Source organism: Poecile atricapillus, chromosome Z (genome assembly GCF_030490865.1).
Source record: "Poecile atricapillus isolate bPoeAtr1 chromosome Z, bPoeAtr1.hap1, whole genome shotgun sequence".
NCBI classification, from domain to species: Eukaryota; Metazoa; Chordata; class Aves; order Passeriformes; family Paridae; genus Poecile; species Poecile atricapillus.
This window is the reverse complement of record NC_081289.1, coordinates 98166981-98184781: the sequence shown is the minus strand read 5'-3', so window position 1 is coordinate 98184781 and position 17801 is coordinate 98166981. Positions and strand designations below refer to the sequence as shown.

The 17801-nt window shown below is 40.4% G+C and overlaps 1 protein-coding gene across 2 annotated transcripts in view; it reads right to left on the bottom strand.

Moving 5' to 3' along the window:
* Positions 1–17126, bottom strand: part of ACO1 (aconitase 1) — a 35465-nt gene extending 18339 nt beyond the window's left edge. Inside the window, exons 1-4 of one of the 2 annotated variants that reach the window (XM_058864786.1) lie at positions 16969–17126; positions 5441–5561; positions 3548–3716; positions 1304–1441 (exon numbers count right to left, since the gene is read on the bottom strand). In XM_058864786.1, coding sequence (XP_058720769.1) covers positions 1304–1441; positions 3548–3716; positions 5441–5537 — 404 coding nt within the window. In that variant the 5' untranslated portion in view covers positions 5538–5561; positions 16969–17126. Of the gene's footprint in view, positions 1–1303; positions 1442–3547; positions 3717–5440; positions 5562–16387; positions 16410–16968 lie in introns of those variants that run through there. The other variant, XM_058864788.1, reaches the window with a different exon arrangement.
* Positions 17127–17801: the final 675 nt, after the last annotated feature.

Sequence of the window (17801 nt, the reverse complement as noted above, 5' to 3'; positions counted from 1 at the left end):
ATCCACATTTGGCAGTCCTAAATGTTGTAGCCTGAGAAAAGCAACACTGCATGTTAGCAAAATTTGACTTTTCCAATACCTGAATCAGAAGCAATCAGCAAGGCAGTAAAGGAAACTGGAACACAACTGTCCTGTAACTTCATTTTAAAAGGTTGTCACCATGATACACTGCTGTATGAAGCCTCTGTGTTTCAAAGCAGACACTTAACAAATTCTTCACTTCAATCAGCTGCCTAACTTAGGTCTGCAGAGTTTGAAAGAACTGAAGCATAAATCTGGTCAATGTTCTTTACATGAGAGAAAAATCTCTATTTTGTTACATATGTTAGTGAGCCTAATAGAAATAAAATAAGGCTGTGACAAAAAATAATGATTAATAACTGCATACCAAAAACTTCAATAAGATGGAAGGAAACTGCCATAAAACATGTGATTGCAGGATCTTCTTGTAAGATTAGCTCAGTAGGCCCATACTTATGCATCTTGGAGGGTAGAAGGACCTCTATACAAAGGTCTTGTATCTCACTGTGGGTCTAGTGAATCCTAGTGAGCCTTTGTATCTTTGTCCTCAGCATGCTGAAGACTGAATAGCCTTATGTTTCTTTCCAGGACTCATAGGGGTGTAGTAAGCGGTGTCTCATGCTTCTGCTTAGAGGCACTGAAGCAGAAAGCAGCTCCTCAGAGCTGAGCCTAGTGTAGATCACCTCTACTCTTAGAGAAGTGAGCAAGAAAGGAAATACTCTCGTTTGTCCTTTCTAAAAACCCTTATGCTAATACTGAGCTAGAAAAAACTGCCTGTAATAGCTGCTTATGAATGCCAAATCACTACTCCAATCCTCTTTCTCACTTAATCTAAGAATGGTTCTGAAAAATAATTTCTAATTTATTTTATTCAAAATTATATGCCTCTGTTAATTTCGAAGATAATACTGTGACATATGCATATTTTTTGACCTTATGCGGTCAAAAAAAGTGTATGTGGATAAAAGCCATTTCTGAGCAATTAATATGTATTAATTGCAGCATTATTAAAGAGAAGTACAATAAACACAGGCCTGGAATGAGTACATTTCTATAAACATTTAGTACAGACTTGTGCTGCTGAGAGATGCATCACAGATAGAGAAAATGCTCCCCCCAACTCACTGCAGCTGATACAACAGTCTAACTCTAAATTTCTTAAGATCTGGAATGTTGTAGTACAAATGCTAATTATCACCAGTGGAACTACCTTAATGATCTGTAACTGGATTTAGTTTACTTACTACCATCAAGAAGTAAAGAGTGATTTTTATATTCTTACTGCCTGTTAAAATCAACCTGGATGGAGTGATCTATCACGAGATCAGCAGGACAGATGGGGTTGATTTTTTCAGGGTCCCCACCAAGTTTCTTCACAGCATCACGCATTGCAGCAAAGTCAACCACAGCAGGCACCCCACTACAACAGAAACAAAATGGCATGGTGAAACAATTTGAGTAAGAGAAAAAAAAAACAAACCAAAAACCAATCCTGAGATACAGAGCAGACAGCTACTGTCACATACAAAGCAAATTGCACTCCTCCATTTTCAATGCAAGCAAATAATGAGTAGTAACCAGAATTTCTGGCATTTCAACACTTGACTTATGTAAGAGATCATAAACTTCTCAGCGTTTCTTTTAACACAGCTTTTGATGCTTTTCTTCACACACATTCTCAGTTTTCTACTGAGGTATGTTCTAACATGATATCCTCAACCAGCTTGGAAAACCCTTTTACATACTTGCCTATCTGATTTTGCTGGCTGCTAAAGCAAAACGAGTACTCTGATAATGCTCATAAGAATTTTACATCAATGAGTAGCCCACTGAAAAAACTATATTTCTGTAAGAGCAGCCCAAAGCAGTATGGGTTTATGTTTTCAACTCGGACCATAAGGAAACTATTAGAATTTTTTTAAATATCAGAAACCATGCAAGAGCAGAAAAGGGCTTTTTAATTCTAGCTGAATTTCACCTTGAATATTCTGAATAATTACCAAAAAATAAACAGGAAAAAGGATCCACATTATCTAACCTAGACACAATTAATTGATGTCGTTCAGCAGTTTGACATCCCAGGATAAGCTTTTTATAAGAAATATAGGGAATTCTGTGTTATGCTGCCTAGGGGAATTTGAGGGAGGGGGGGTAGGACGAAAGCAGCAGAAGAGTTATTTTGCCAACCTACGAGTGTTATACAACTGATATGGACGGACAAAATATCCTTCTACCATCTTAGAACTCAGGATAATTACAGAATAATCCTAACTAGGAAATTAGATAATTCTAAACCGGGACAACCTGACTGTAATTGTTGTATGGCTCTTGGAAAGTTGCCGAAGCTGCCTTTTTCAAAAAAGTCCTCAGAGGCCTGTCCAAGAGCTCATTTTTCAGAAATGCAGTTGCTGTGCAGACTTACAGGCATATTTTTAAAACTCAGCAGGAGTAGGGGACAAGAAAGAAGAGCAGTAAAAGAAGGAACGATGTTTGCTTGAAAGTTCAGCTTCCTCTCTGCTCCTGTTTTTCAAAATATTAACAACAACTAGTGGATGAAAAATAGCAGGGAAATCAGCACTTCTTTCATTTGAAGTTTTGCCAAAAATTTCTAATGTCTTTAAAAGCTGAGCTGTACTGGGTCTCTAGCACTTCAAAAATCTCTGTGAAAATGCAAAACAGAGGGTATGACAGCTAAGATATTTTAATGTTGAGGAAGAAAACCATCTGGCAGCATAGCTGCAGTGGGCTTACCATGGATATACTGAAATATTTTATAAAGACAGAAGACAAAGATACAAAGAACAGTAAGTAGACTTGCAAGTCAAATTCTGTATTAGAACAGTTAAATGCTATTTTTTCACCCAAAAATTGACTTTCCATATTGAACAGGAACAATAATCTGATTATTACTGACACCTGACGACTCACTGCAATAACAAGGCGCAGTTTTCAGAGTCCATTATGTGGGAATCTCAATTTGCATTTCTGGGAAAAATAATATGCTCATTTTTTCAACAGCAGAGAAGTATTTAAGAATATATTTATAATAATACTGATTTAGATGAGGGAGTAATGTTGTGGGTTATAAATGAGAACTGAAATAGGTAGAAAATTGAAAGCAACTTCCCCCAGGGAACAAAAACAAATCAAAAACCAAACAAATAAACAAGCAAAAAAAAAAAAAAAAAAGTGAGAGAGAATAGACAGTGCCACCCTTTCAAATAATAACTTCTAAACCCCAAACTTCCTCAGCTGGATGCAATTTATTATCCCATTTTCTTCCCCTGTTTTGAAGTTTTGTGAAGATATTTACTTCTCCATCTCAGAAGAATTTCTTTCAATGCTCTTATTCTGAGTGCTTGCCTCTTCAAGAGTTGTCTGTAGCATGACATCCAGGAAAGTTGAAAAAGGCTTTTCTAAATATCTCACTGCAATTTTTCCCTTCAGCTCACCCCTCCACCCCAAGCTGAGCATTGCTGCACTCTCAAAAGCCCCTCTTCCTTGTTTTGGAGAACATCAGACTCACGTGAAGTCTTGCAGAATAACTCTTGCAGGCTTAAATGGCACTTCAACATTCTTGTGCTGCATCACTTTCCAGTTGAGAATATTCTCAACATCTCCTTTCTTCACTAGGAACTCATCACAGTTACGGATCGCTGCTTCTAGGAGGACTCGAATGGAAAATGGCAGGCGAGCTGCATGGGTAAGAGGCAAGAAACAAATTCAAGTTTTACCTTAGGGCATATGTCAGCAAGTGAAAGGTTCCATGCCTGGGTCAGACAGGTCCCCGTATTCCCACAAGGCCTTATCCTGATTATCCAAACCCCTTTTCCAGCCTGCAGCTTTGCCAGGAGGTCAGTACTAACTGAGCTGTTCCACTTGATGCTTTCAGCAGGTTTAGTATCTCACCTCCTGTGACACTGTAGGCATCTTTGCCAAGGGACTTTTCCACCCTCCATTGCACAACTACCCCGAAAATATGCTGTGCTCACGTTGTTTTTCTGCAGTTTGCTCTCACTCTTGTCACTGTACACAGACATATAAATATGCCAGAAAAAGCAGTTTTCTACTGGCCATGCTGGAAAGCACAGCTTTAGTGGTGTATGCAGTCTCTTCATCTCAAGAGATTGAAGATCAAACTGAGTGAAAGTCAAACTGTGCATCAATTAATCTTCTTTTACTTCAAATTAGAAATATTTAAAGAAGATGACACAAAATACTATTGGAGCAGTCCTGACAGCTCTACTACAAGGAATGCATGTGAAGAAAAAACCCAAACATGGCTCAGTCCCTCCTCCTCTGGTCCACTCTAATGATAGCTGTCTGATTGCCTGTCAAAATATTTACATTATTTACATACTTCTGAGAAGTTTGTTCCAACCTTCTACACAGGGCTGGCCCCCAAGACATAAAAGTCACTTAATCACAGTGAGATCTCATTAGTGCTATTGTAAAAATAAATAAATAAATAAATAAATAAATAAATAAATAAATAAATAAATAATCTATTATTCAGGACATAGTTATTCGGAACAATTTGGGTTGGTTATTGTTGGGGGTTTTGTTTTGGGGGATTTTGTTCTTTTGCAAGTATTGCAAGTTATTGTTATTGTTGTTGTTCTGGGTTTATTTAGAATTGTCTTCTGCCCTTCCTTGAAAACCTATTCCCTTTTTATGCTGGATAGTGAGAATTGCGTCCTTCTTCCTTTAAAGAATCTGGAGGTTATCACTACTGGAATTCTGGAATGGATCAATTGGTAACACCATATGTGCATTTGTCCATTCCTTAAGACTCTTCTCTGCTTTTCACCCACCAAGACTGACACTAATTGACTGCTCATTTACTGGAGCCTGTAATAGATATGTGTTGCCACATCCAAAGAAAATGTTCCTCCTCTTGTTCCCAGAATTCTCCTCAGTCACCTGTTTCCTTTTGAAACACCAACCCCCCCACCACAACTCTAACCTACAGATACTCACTTTCTAAGTCAATGGCACAGACACTAAGACTCATACCAGTACCACTGAAGGATTTGGGAAATGTCAGACACTATTGTTTTTAAAGCTCAAAAATCTTTCTGATTGTTTCAGTCATACATATGAGTGGTAGATCCTTTCCAGCCTTTAGCAGTATAAGAAAACTTGGGCTCTTAGTTTTGCCTAGTTCTCCTCATCCACTCAGGAAAAACAAGACTGCTGTGTACACAGTATGCTGAAAAAATACCATTGTAATCTTGCCAATATTTCTGTCATTCTAAATTTCAAGAATTAGATTTTGCTAAAATTTTGTTTTCAAGATCTGCCTTTTGAATTCACAGTTCTCTCCAGAGACCAATTACATCTAATGTAACAAAGTCTGTTCAGGTTCTGTTCATCAGTGTTCACAAAATCCAATGCTTCTCTTACGTTGTCAACATACCATATCTCACATCTTCCAATTTGCTCAGATTGAAGAATTTCTTAAGAGGCTGTTTTGGATCCAGTGGCTCCACAATCCGTACAAAAGGGTTGCTCATGGCTGTTGAAGACCGTTAGTGTCCCTAAAACAAGAGAAAAAATTTTCATGACATCTGTCCTGCGCACAAAGTACATGTCCCACAGTCTTTAATATATCTATCCCATACACAAAGACCTGTACCAGAGAAAAAAATACTGTCAGTCATTCATCTTCCACCACAAATCTACTTGTAACACATCCTTCAGAGGTAAAAGGTCTGTAGGGAGATAGGAGTATTGTGAAAAATACAGATACACCACATAGTTTAGAATCATAGAATCCTGAAAGCTGGAAACAACCTCTAAGATTGAATCCAACTATTCACTGAGCACCACCATACCCACCACTAAACCATGTCTTCCAGTGCCACATCCACACACATTTTGATGATGAATCCATCATCGAATCCCTGGGCAGCCCATTCCAATAATGGAATAATTTTTTCCTAATATCAAATATAAACCTTCCCTGGTACAGCTTGAGAACATGTTTCATCCTGTCACTGGCTGCCTGGGAGAAGAGACTGACCCCACCTGACTACACCCTCCATTCAGGGAGTTGTAGAGAGTTGATAAGGTCTCCCCTGAGCCTCCTTTTCTCCATTCTAAACAGCCCCAGCTCCCTCAGCCACTCCTCAAAACCTCTTCAGAACCTGTGCTCCAGCCCCTTCACCATTTTGTTACCCTTCTCTGGACACAATTTCACAAAGGAAATTCAGCGTCTTCATTATTCTCTTCTCTATGCTGGTTCTAGACAGTCATTTGTGATTCACAAACCACCATGATAACATAGTCCCATTTCTTAAATGTGTTGTGGCTTAACCCCTGTCAGCACCCACAGCTACTCCCTCACTCCTTTCTGGTGGGAAAAGGAAGAGAATCAGAGCAACAAAACTGAAAAAATTAATGGGTTGAGATAGAGATGGTTTGATAGATAATGCAAGAGCTAGACCTGCTAGCAAAACAAAACCAGGAATTCATCCACCTGTTCCATGGGCAGGCAGGTGTTCAGCCATCTCCAGGACAGCAGGGCCCCATCACATCTCACAGCAATTTGGAAAGACAAACACCATAACCCTGAACATCTCCCTCTTCCTTCTCCTTACAGCTCTGTATGCTGAACATAATGCCATATGCTGTGGGATACCCCTTGGGTCAGCTGTCCCAGCTGTGTCCCCTCCCAGATCTCTGCACACCTCCAGCCTCCTCACTGGGGTGGGTGAGGAGCAGCAAAGGCCTTGGCTCTGTGTAAGCCCTGCTCAGCAGGACCTAAAACATCCCTGTGTTATCGACCCTGTTTCCAGTACAAACTCAAAACACAGCCCCATACTAGCTATTAAGGGAAAAAATTAACTGTATCCCAGCCAAAACCAACAGAAGTGGCATTGGTCTAAAGCTAAACAGACGCTTGCATTCAAAATTAAAAACAATTAAACAAAACCAGAAAACACTATTGTTTTGAGACAGAAAGTATTATAGACTAAGATTACAAATGCTATCAGAGACAAAAAGAACCTTCCTAATTTCAGGAAGATTTGTTAGGGTCACCACCAAAAAGAAAATTTACATAGTCTCTATTGTAAATATCATTTTAGTTTGAGATATTTTCTTTGTCTATTGTTTTGCTCCTTACTGATTTACTAGTTTTTGTGGCTTAATGGTTTGCTGGATAAAGCATTCCTCTGAGACCTAGGACTCTTAGGTTCACATACAAAAGTTAAAGAACCCTGAGATGTTCCCCATATCAAGGCCAACTAGCAGAAAGGGGCTTAAATTCACTACAGAAATATCTCTTAATGTCCAGAAGAGGTTAACCATATGCAAACTACTTAATGGAACACTTCCTAGGACACAATGAAGAACTGAACTCTGCCCAAGTCTCTTCTGGAAGCATTGGCTTAGGCCAACATATGCCAAGGATCAGGCTAACAATTTAACAGTGAGAACAATTCTCTTGCAGTGCCTGGCAATATTCCCAGTCATGATTAAATTTTTTTTAGAAGAGAGATAATCACAGGCCTGATTTCCAGGTCTGTTGATGTTTTCCCAGAGTACTGTTCCTGCCTTCATTCAAGTAACATTATCTTCTCTTGCCCCAGTTTTTCAAGCAAGAAAACTCACAAGAAGGCAGGAGATACACATGGCAAACCTTGGAGACTGGTGCAAAAGGATGCATAAAGTCCAGTATTTGTTAAAAACAGACAAAGCAAGGCCAAAAAATTAATTTATTTATCTCAGTTTCATGGAATGTTCAGGAAATACTACTATGTGGAACATATTTAAGGGGGATATTTAAAGTATTCCAGTATTTTCAAAATTCATGTATTTTGAAGACAACCACGGAGAAATAGAGAAATGGTAAAAAAAGAAGGTCCAGGGTGTAAAGCAGCAAGATACATAAGAGAAAGAAAAATGTCCAGCATTCTTTTGAAAGAAACAATGTTTCTAGATAAAAAGCTGAATGCCCAGGGAAGCTGGAAGGTTGGCAAATGAACAGACTGGAAACACACACACAACCTCAAATGTATCACCTTTCACATTTCCATTGACAAGTTATTTTCTGAAACTTCTCTTCCCAGTTTTGCAGATACTCACCCTGTACACAAGCCCCTAAAGTTTTAGGTGTCATGATCTTCAAACAGCATGAACTACTAGCTATTCCTCTAAGCAAACTCTCTGCTTCTATAACTGAACATGATCAAAATTAATTTCTTCCTTCCTCTTCTTGCCAGTTACCCTCCTGTTAAGATTTACTTTTTTGCATTCCACTATGAGAACTTTATTTTATGCATATCAATTTCTCATGGGAAAGTCTAAGAGTAGCTGTAGATAGAAAATATTCGGATATCCCCTGACAGATAAAGCAGATCATTAATTTGATATGACCATGAGTCCACTGTACTCAGTTCACATATTGTCATCCAAGTATAAATTCCAGCTCAAAAGTTTTCCATCCAAGTCCATGTCTTGGCAAACTGCAGCAGAGAGTCAAGATGTTATGACACATTATCTACATGTTAACATTACCAGATATCACCCTCTTCGCTGAACAGAGGTTTTTTAGTTCACAGTATGAGATACTTTAGTACAAATCTCCTCTCATCAGTGAGTTACATAAATAAGCCAAACTGTGGGCTGACCGAGGACTAATCACAAGTTCTTTTCATCTGCCTGGTCACACTGATATGAACAACGCTGCTATGAACCTGGAAGCCGTTCAGAAATACCTGAAAAGACGTAAAATCTCTAGAAAAAATACCAGCTGGCAGCATTGCTGCAGCAAATGTCACAGATCCAGGGAAGCATCAGTCATACCAACTACTATTTCCACACAGTAAATTATAAACCAAGTGGCCACAGGACAGAACTCTGAACTAGCAATTTGCCAATAAGAAGTCAGGGGGCAATACTCCGCACACTGAGTATCCCAAAACTTTTAAAGTCATCCTTGTGATAGATACAGGTTAACTTTTTTCTTAAGTTGATACAGGTTAACTTGTGATTGCAGAACAGAGTATTTATTCACGTTTTGCAGGCACTGAAATGTAAATATGCAAACATGGGGGAGAAGATATTTGGCTGCCTGGAACTGGTGCAGCACGCAGGATCACATGCACTGACCATGGCCAGTGCGTGTCCACCTCAATGTCTACTCAGACATACCAAAAAAAGCACTTATGTTCTGACCAACAACCTTAAAACTGTTTGTGTGGCAATTACATAAAGAAATGTGGATTATTCGAACTTGAAAATGCAGAATAGGATTTTAAAAGAAGCATCTCATTACTGACACAGACTCGCAGAATGTGTTGGAAGGGACACAACAAGAATCATCAAGTCCAAGTGAATGGCCCATATGTTGTTCTAATCCATAACCCTGGCATTATTAGTGCCATGCTCTGACCAATTGTGCTAATTTCAGGGTACTGGAACCTTCTTAAAGGGGTTGCATGACTTGTATGAAGTGTACCAGACAAATAACAGCCTTATTTTTGCCTTTTCTTGGTGCCTACTCTTAAAATTCTGAGAACACCCACAATTTGGCCCATACTAATGCTGATCACCTTTGAATCTGAACTCCCTATCAATATTGTTTTTCCACTCACCTTGTTATATCAATGCAGCTTATTACATCAATGCAGTAGCTTACTACTGTGCCACCACACTCAATCTCTTGTTAGAATACAACCCAATTCACCCAGACTGCACATCAGCTCACCACAGAAAGTGTGATTTCTGCTTTTTCTCTCTCCCTCGAAGAAGAAGTAGTGAAAGGTTGTAACCATGAATACCAGGAGGGGCGAATTTCTTTGGATAAGGCCGTACCTTTCCAGATATTTAAAAAAAAAAAAAAAACAAAACAAAACAACAGAAAGCTGCTTTTTGCAAATGCGGTATCTTGCTCTTTAGGGTAGAGAATGAACCCTTGGCCACAACAGCTGTCTCTTGATACTTGTATCCCTAGACACAGGACAGTTTAAATTTCTCTAGAAACATAAGTTTTACACTGTGATACTCTAAAAAGGCTTTTGAACACACAAAATCTTAGTACAACACTTCTCAATTAATATGTATTGAGTGTGCCAGCAAACCTTTACCATGAGACCTCAGACATCCACGAGCACCAAAAGTTCATTACAAAGATGCCTACTGGCTTTACTGTCTGTGGGGACCTCTGTGGTGTCCTGAAGGACACACGATTTGATGATCCTGACATAAGAAACATGCACAAGTCCAAGGGGACAGAAGGAAAAAGGTGTTTGTCCATTCTCTTTCCTTTTCTTCCCTTATTCATGAATCAACTACCTCAGATACATTCAAAGTATGTTAAAGTCTCATGTGTATCTCCATAAAAAGGATTTAAGTAGTTAACTTAAAATCTCATCTTAAAAAAAAAAATTCACAGAAGACTTCAACATATGTTGTGTGCGTGCTTTCAAATCTTCAACTGTTGTACCTTTCTGAGTATCTAACAAACACAGTACTAGTCACATCACAACAACATTGATTGGAAAAGGACTTGGTTCAGTTTAAAGCACATTCTTGATTGACAGTGACTCTTTGACTCTACTTCAGACCCTTTTCAAGCAGTTGTATAACTTGGAATAAAAACAACAAATAAATTTTACTGAAATTAATGGAATTGAAAAAGACATCATAATATATTCATTAATTTTGCACTTGCAAAAATTATCTCATGAAGATTATAGAGAGGGAAAAAAAATATTTAGCCTCTTACTATACCTGAGAAGAAGTCAGAAAACTGTTCTAGATATCACCATATGACATACTATTCTCTCTTTAAAATTGAAGGTAAAACTGAACACAGCCAGTCAGATTAAAAGCAGCAATCTTACATCATAAGACCTGCATTTACACTCTTTGACTGTACACAGATTCATACAATCAACAATATGTATTGTTTTGGAATTTCTTAGGGATATGAGAGCATCCCACTCATCCCTCACCATCCAGAAAAAGAGAAAACTGTAGCATACGGAGTAGTTTCCTACATGCATGCTGACAGTAAACTATGCTCTTTCTGTAGTACATAACACAAATATTTACAAAAGACTCATGATTAGTAATAACCACATTTATTACAGAAGTACCTGATGACAAACCAAAGACACAGATTGTTTGACCTGCAGAAAGGAAAAAAAGCTCTGGATGAGACAACTTCTGTCTAAGCTTCAGGCCATAAAGTAGGAACAGAACAGCCATGGTTACTGAACATTTTAGTACAGACATATATTTAATCTCACTTGGAGAAACATGTTTCCACAATTGCTTTTTCTACTCCACCTTTGTTTTTTTAATTGCTGTCCTTCCAATTAACAAAGGATGCCTACATTTTTAATAATAAGAGGTTAATTTTAGGCACCTCTTCCTAAAACTAAAACACATAGTATTTTAACTAGAAGAGATTTCAAGTAATATTGCTCTCTTTTCTGAAATATGGATAAATTCCTTGTAATTGCTGGGAGGCACACACTCAGCAAAGAAGTAGTTTCATTTGAACATTTTACCAGACTCTAGAAATGCTAAAAAAGATTACACTTTGGCAAAGCAAAGACACAATTTTATCAGTCATCAAGAAAAAGGCGAAGGCTCGGACTTGCTGGTACTTGCAGGAAAGAAACATGAAAAATTTCATGTTTCTGTGATGAAACTTCCAACTGGAAACTGGGGAAAAAAGAGGTGAGCTGGCAGAACCACCATGGTTAAAGTCCTTGCTAGGTGATAAGTAAGGCAGGACCCAGGCAACATCCATGGCCTTGCTTGGAAAATGCAACATTTTTCATGCATGCTGAATCTGATCTTACCACCTTCTGTTGCAATTATCACTCCTACACCCACAAGTTATTTCCCTTGGTTTTGTCCACTCAAATGACTGCCACTGTATGTATCTGTACTTTTCTGCCAAGTTTGCAACAAGCACTCCAAAATAGCAAAAGCAAGCAACTTAAAAATCTAAGCAGAGCTGCATCAGGGCATCAGGCTACTGATTTATAAGCTCTTCATCACAACACTGAACATGCACTTTGTGAGATTACCAGCAGTTACATATAGCTGAACAGCACTTTTTAAATTAAACGCTATTGCTCAATTCCCCTGAGCCTCTAAAACTTACATAGCACTTCTCATGGGTTCACATTCTACTCAGCAGGGGGCCTCCATTTGAAAAGTTGATGACTAATTCTAGTTTACCTAAGTTATAGATGGCTTAACCATGAATAAAGATCTCTAAGCATGTCCAGCATGTAGGAACTTCCATCATATTGGAACTACACCATGTTCTGTACTTGACAAACTTGCCCAGAAACCAAGGAGTGAGAATATCCATGTTAAGCATGTTGACAAAACTGTGCATTTTTGATATGGAAAGGCATCCTCTTCAGTATCAGTCAGATGTTTCCAGCAGTAAAACCTCAATAAGTAACTCTATCCATAATTCCAGTCAGTTTAGAAAGAAAATCCAAATAAATACATTTGTGTGGCAGGAAATTTTTTTTAGTTTAAATATTTAGTTGCCTAAGAAAAATGTTTTTGTTACACTGGGTAAATTGACAGACATATAGAGATAACCAGACATGTGACAACACAAAAACAAAAGACCCCACCTTCCCACCAAAAAATGGCAAAAACCCAAACAAACCATAAGCAAAAAAAAACCCTCAAGCCCACACACGCCCCCAGCATTTGGATAGACTTCAACACCAGAACAAGCAGATTCTTGTTTTATAAAAATAAAAAATGCTATAATTACTTTTGAATGTACAAAGAACAGATGAGTGCAATTACTGTTGCAACAAACAAGTTTCTTGTTTTGATTTAGAGAAGGTCTTATTATTTAACACTTACTCTACCTGTGGCAGATAAGGCCACTATGTAACAAATATACACTGTTGCATTGCTGCTAACAGGCAGTGAGGGGATTTCAGTGGTTAGAGACAGGAGAAACAATCTTTGTGTTTCTTTGTTACATAGAAAAGTCAATCACTACACATAGATCCTTAAAGAGAAGTCCACTAACAATTCGATGACTGGGCAACTATTCCACCGGTATAAACGACATTCCACACTGGGAAAAATGCAGTAATATAAAAAGAAGGGTTTCTTAAACAATCTCTAAGCAAAGTTTCAGGGAACCCTTTTCAACTTTAACGCTCAAGAGGAACACTGTACTGGAACAAACAGAGCTTTGAATTGCAGATGTTCCTGATTTCTCCTGCTGCTTGAAACTTTTGGCTGCAATGCTAAAATACTTATTTATTCAGATCCATAAAATGTTAAACTTCCAAAACACTGAACAGGTAGCTAATTGCATATTCCCATAATCTGTGCATTTCATAATCTGTCATAAGTGTTCTGACCTTTTCACTTTGTTGGTAATGCTGTATCACACATATTGGAACTTAAAGTTTAGGTCAGAGATCAAGTTTGTGAAATCAAACGTTGAGGTCTTAAAGCAACCCCAGCTCCAAGTGAGCTGGAAGTTTAGATGCATGCCCAGTTCCAAAATGTAGATATTAAACACTTTCAAATCATCCCTCCAGAAAGCCAAATGCTACCTCCTCCCTCACTTCAACACAGTTCTTGTGCACTTACAGCTTAGAGGGACAGTCAAAGCACTTCTCTTGTATAGATCTCAGCAGCCTTTGGTAACCCAGGCACATACACGTATGTAGTGTGCTCTCAGACAGCCTCTGAAACGCAATCTAGTCTTAACAAGATCCAGATAATAATTAAGCAGGTGCAAGTGTTAAGGGAATGCTTTGTCAGCCCACTCACCACTGAGTGTCCCACATAAAAGTAGAGACTAATTTTCTTTTTTTTTGCTACAGGAAAATGAGCAGTGTTACACCCAAGAATAAAAGGAAACTTATCTGGAGACTACCAAACACCAAAAAATTAAGTGTTGAAATTTTTTTCCCAACTCTGAAAGAGCAGCTCTGAACTTTAACCTACTTCCTACCTCTAAAGAAACTTGCTGCTTTTTAACCTTATGCTAGTACTCTTAGACTGTTCATTAACAAATATGCAGCTTAGACCAGTTTTAACAAAGACCTAGCTTTCAATATTAGTTAGATAAAATACAAAACCAACATGGAAATGCTGCAAGAAGTGTGGAATACAGAGCACGTGTACAAAGATTTGGTCTGAAATTTTGGTTCAACTTCAAAAGGCAGGATTAAAAGACAACTCTGTATTGGTCTGTTAGTTTCAAAAGACTCCTGTGAAGGGTGAAGAAACGAAGCAGAGGTGCATGGGAAAGGCAAACAAAATGAGAGTATTGTGAATCAGCTCTGTACTCATGCCATTACTATTATACTAGCTCTAGAAACTGCTCTCTCTGCACCTTGAAAACTTATTTTCTGTAACTTGAAATCTGAACTGTTTCAGAACTACTGAAGATATGTAGGCAGAAGGATTCCTTTCAGGATGAAGAACTAATGAGAGGACTACTTCTGTTATTAAATAATCTGACATTTTGGGAGCCTAACTTTTCACACCATTTCAAGACAAATCCTGAATTAGTGGTCTGGAAATAAAGATAATTTTCTCACACCAAAACCTGCTACCTGCAATCTCAGCCACTATTCAACTACTTGCGTACATGAATCCAGTTTTCAAACGCCCACAGCTTCAGTCTGTAAGGAGAACAAGTGTGTGTCTTATATAATTTCATTAATTCAAACTAACTGTTAGCAGAGTTTACAGGCCAAGCTCTCTGAGAAGGAAAATTAAGTTCCACTAAATAGTTTTTAAATCAACTTTTCCATAACAGTTTTCACACAGAAAGGGTAGGCAAATAAACCCCCAAACAACCAAAATTAACACCCTCTTTCACAAGCATATGAAGTCCTGACCCTACAGCTCTAGGACGTCCCAGTTCTTTCAAGGAGGTGCCAAATACCCAGAGAAAATCTTCTGAATTAACCAATCCATAAGGCAGCAGTGAAGGAAAAAACCCTGCAAAGAAAATTATCTCCTTTTCACACTCTTAAAACTCCTCCCTACCTTCTCTATATTTCAAGACACAAAGGGACCACTCTTCAATTCACATCTTTCCACTTAGATTAAATGGATTGTTGCTCCAATGAGGGAGCAAATTTCAAGCTCTTACTCTCCTTTACAATCCTACAGTGAGAGTCTATCCGTTGCAAAAGAGATTTGTTCCATTTCTTACTATTCAAATGTTATTTCTTCTCTAATTTTCTGCATTTATTGTTTTAACTCTTCCACCATTACTCTAAAAACTTCACCAAATAATATCAAAGTTGGAGTGTAACATCCTCTGGCCAAAGACAACCAGACAGAAAGAAAGGTGCTAAATTACAAATAAGATACAACAAAACCCTGCAGTTTGAAAGCCCTACAGTCTTTTCAATACAGCAGTAGTGTGCATGTAAAGCTCTGGTAAGTGACCAGACTTCTTTTTACATGAAAAGCTTCTCCAGGAATTTCCTCTATCTTATAAAGTCTGAGATGGGTAAAGTATTGATACTCTTCAGACACACCACAGATCCTGGAAGGCACAGGACTCAGCTGCACTTCCTACTCAATGCCCATTACACTCCTCTTACATTCTTTGAAGCAGTAACAATCCCCAGAAGTTTATTAGGACATTCTGATGAAATACAATTGCTTTTAAGCAAAGCATTACTAAATAAACATTCCAGTGTTAATATTTCTCTAGGGTGGTCTTCCTTTACTTCGGTTTTGTGGATTGATAAAGCCAGTCTGAACAATAGCAACAGCGCTGAGTGCTCAGAGATATTAATTCAATTCCAACTGTTTGGAGAGAGAATCCTCTGTTTTAAACCAAGTTTCCTGCTGATACTAAAAAACACTAAAATCCAGACTTCTCCATCTTCCCCTTTATCCCCCCTCCCCCGGCCTTCACTAGCTTTAGAGGTGGAAACTAAATACCAAAGTACAACCTCCAGTTAAAAAAATAAATGGGTACTGTGGTGATGTTTTGAAACATGGAAATATCCTGAACATAAACAGGGACCAATCCAAACATATACCTGATCCAGTTACTGAAAATGGGCATCTCCACAGCCACCGTTCAAAGTTAGATTAGAAGGCAAATACCTGCATCTGCTCTACAACCTCCAGGACTGTTACAGAACATCTGCACCTGCACCTGTCTGTGCCACGAACATGAAAAAGATTATTTTGTCACCCAAAATTATTAAAACCTGATACTTTCTAGGCATCACCTTCCAGTTATTTTCTTCCATCCCTTCCCCACTTATGTTGCAGATCTACCGAGGTGTTTTGCAACACAGAGAAGTTGCTGTGTGCTTGATATGTATAATTTACACTATCCTCCACTATTTAGATACTACTGAAATACCTAGAGACAAGGCTCGAGTAGTTCCAGGAGGAAAATCAATGTTAAAGCTTCCTCTGCATAAGGACAGGGCAGCTCAACTCCTCTTCCACGTCTGCTCTTCTCGAGCTAAATCTATTCCTGTTTCTCCGCTTTGCAAAAGCCGCCCCTGTGCCCGCTGTAAGCCGGCCCCAAGCCAGGTGTTGGAGAGACGCGATTTCGCCAGCCGGGGCCCGGAGCCGCGGCGGGGGCCGCACAGCCCGCCGCTGCTGCTGCCGCGGCTGCTACGAGATGGTGCCTCGCAGGGGCTGCTCCGCCACAGCCGCCTTCCCTCCGCAGCATCCAGTGAGCCTTTCCAGCCCTCACCGCAGAAGCCGGGGCCGGGAGACGGCAGGATCCCCCGACCCGCCGCCGGGCCCTGCTAGCCGCGGTCCCCGCCCTCCGCCCGGGCCCGCGCCCGTCCCAGCTCTGCCTCGAGGGTCCACCCCGCCACCTTCCCCGCCGCCGCCGGGAACGGGCACGCCGCGGCCGGGGAAGCGGCTCCCAGGCACCCGAGCCGCCGGTGCCGGGCGGGAGAGAAGCGGGGCGGCGGGGCCCGCACTCACCGGGAAGCGAGGAGCACAGACGACCGCCGCCGCTCGCCGTCAGGGGCCGCCGGGCGCAGGGAGAGGGAAGGGGCGGTGGCGGGCGGGCTCCGCCCCGCGCCCCAAGGCCGGAGCGGCGGCGGGATGGCCGCCAGCGCCCGAGAGGGAGGCGGGAAGGGAGGAAGGGAGGGAGGACGAGCTAGGGATGGCCAGCTGGGCGGCGGGGGCGCGATGCGGGTGGGCTTCCCCTTCCCACCCACAGCCCTGACCCTGCAGAGAGCTGCTGCTTTCGTCGGCCAGCCCCTTTCCCTGGATGTAGGAGGAGGAGAGGGAGTGCTATGAGTATGGAGGGTGGGTAGGAGGGGTGGTACCGAGGTCAAGGGCAGGTATGCTGCTGGCACTGTGACATGATCAGCGGGGTGTGGGCAGTGATGTGCCTTGTGGCGGCCGTAAGTGCTCCATGTGCTCACAGCCCGAGCGCTCGGCCAGGCTTCAGAGGAGTCCAGAGGTGCTGTCAGTGAAACCTGGGCCTGGAAGCGAACAGGTGTTGCTCGGGACACCACCTGTCACACAGGTGTCATCCTCATCCTCGTGGCAATGCAATAGCAGTGCAAAATCTCCTGTTGTTTCTCTTGGCAGAAGGAGAGCTGATTGGCCTGGCTGTTGGCAGAAACAGGCTGTTACTTACAGGCTGGTCAAGATCAATATCATGACGTCAATATTAAGGAGCAGTATCAGAGTAGAGGACATCCTCAAGGACATAATTTACATCACCCCCATAGCTGAGTGCCAGGGAGAGTTTATCAGTGTCCAATATACGGTTTGAGGCTGAATAATGTTGAGGAATTCATTCA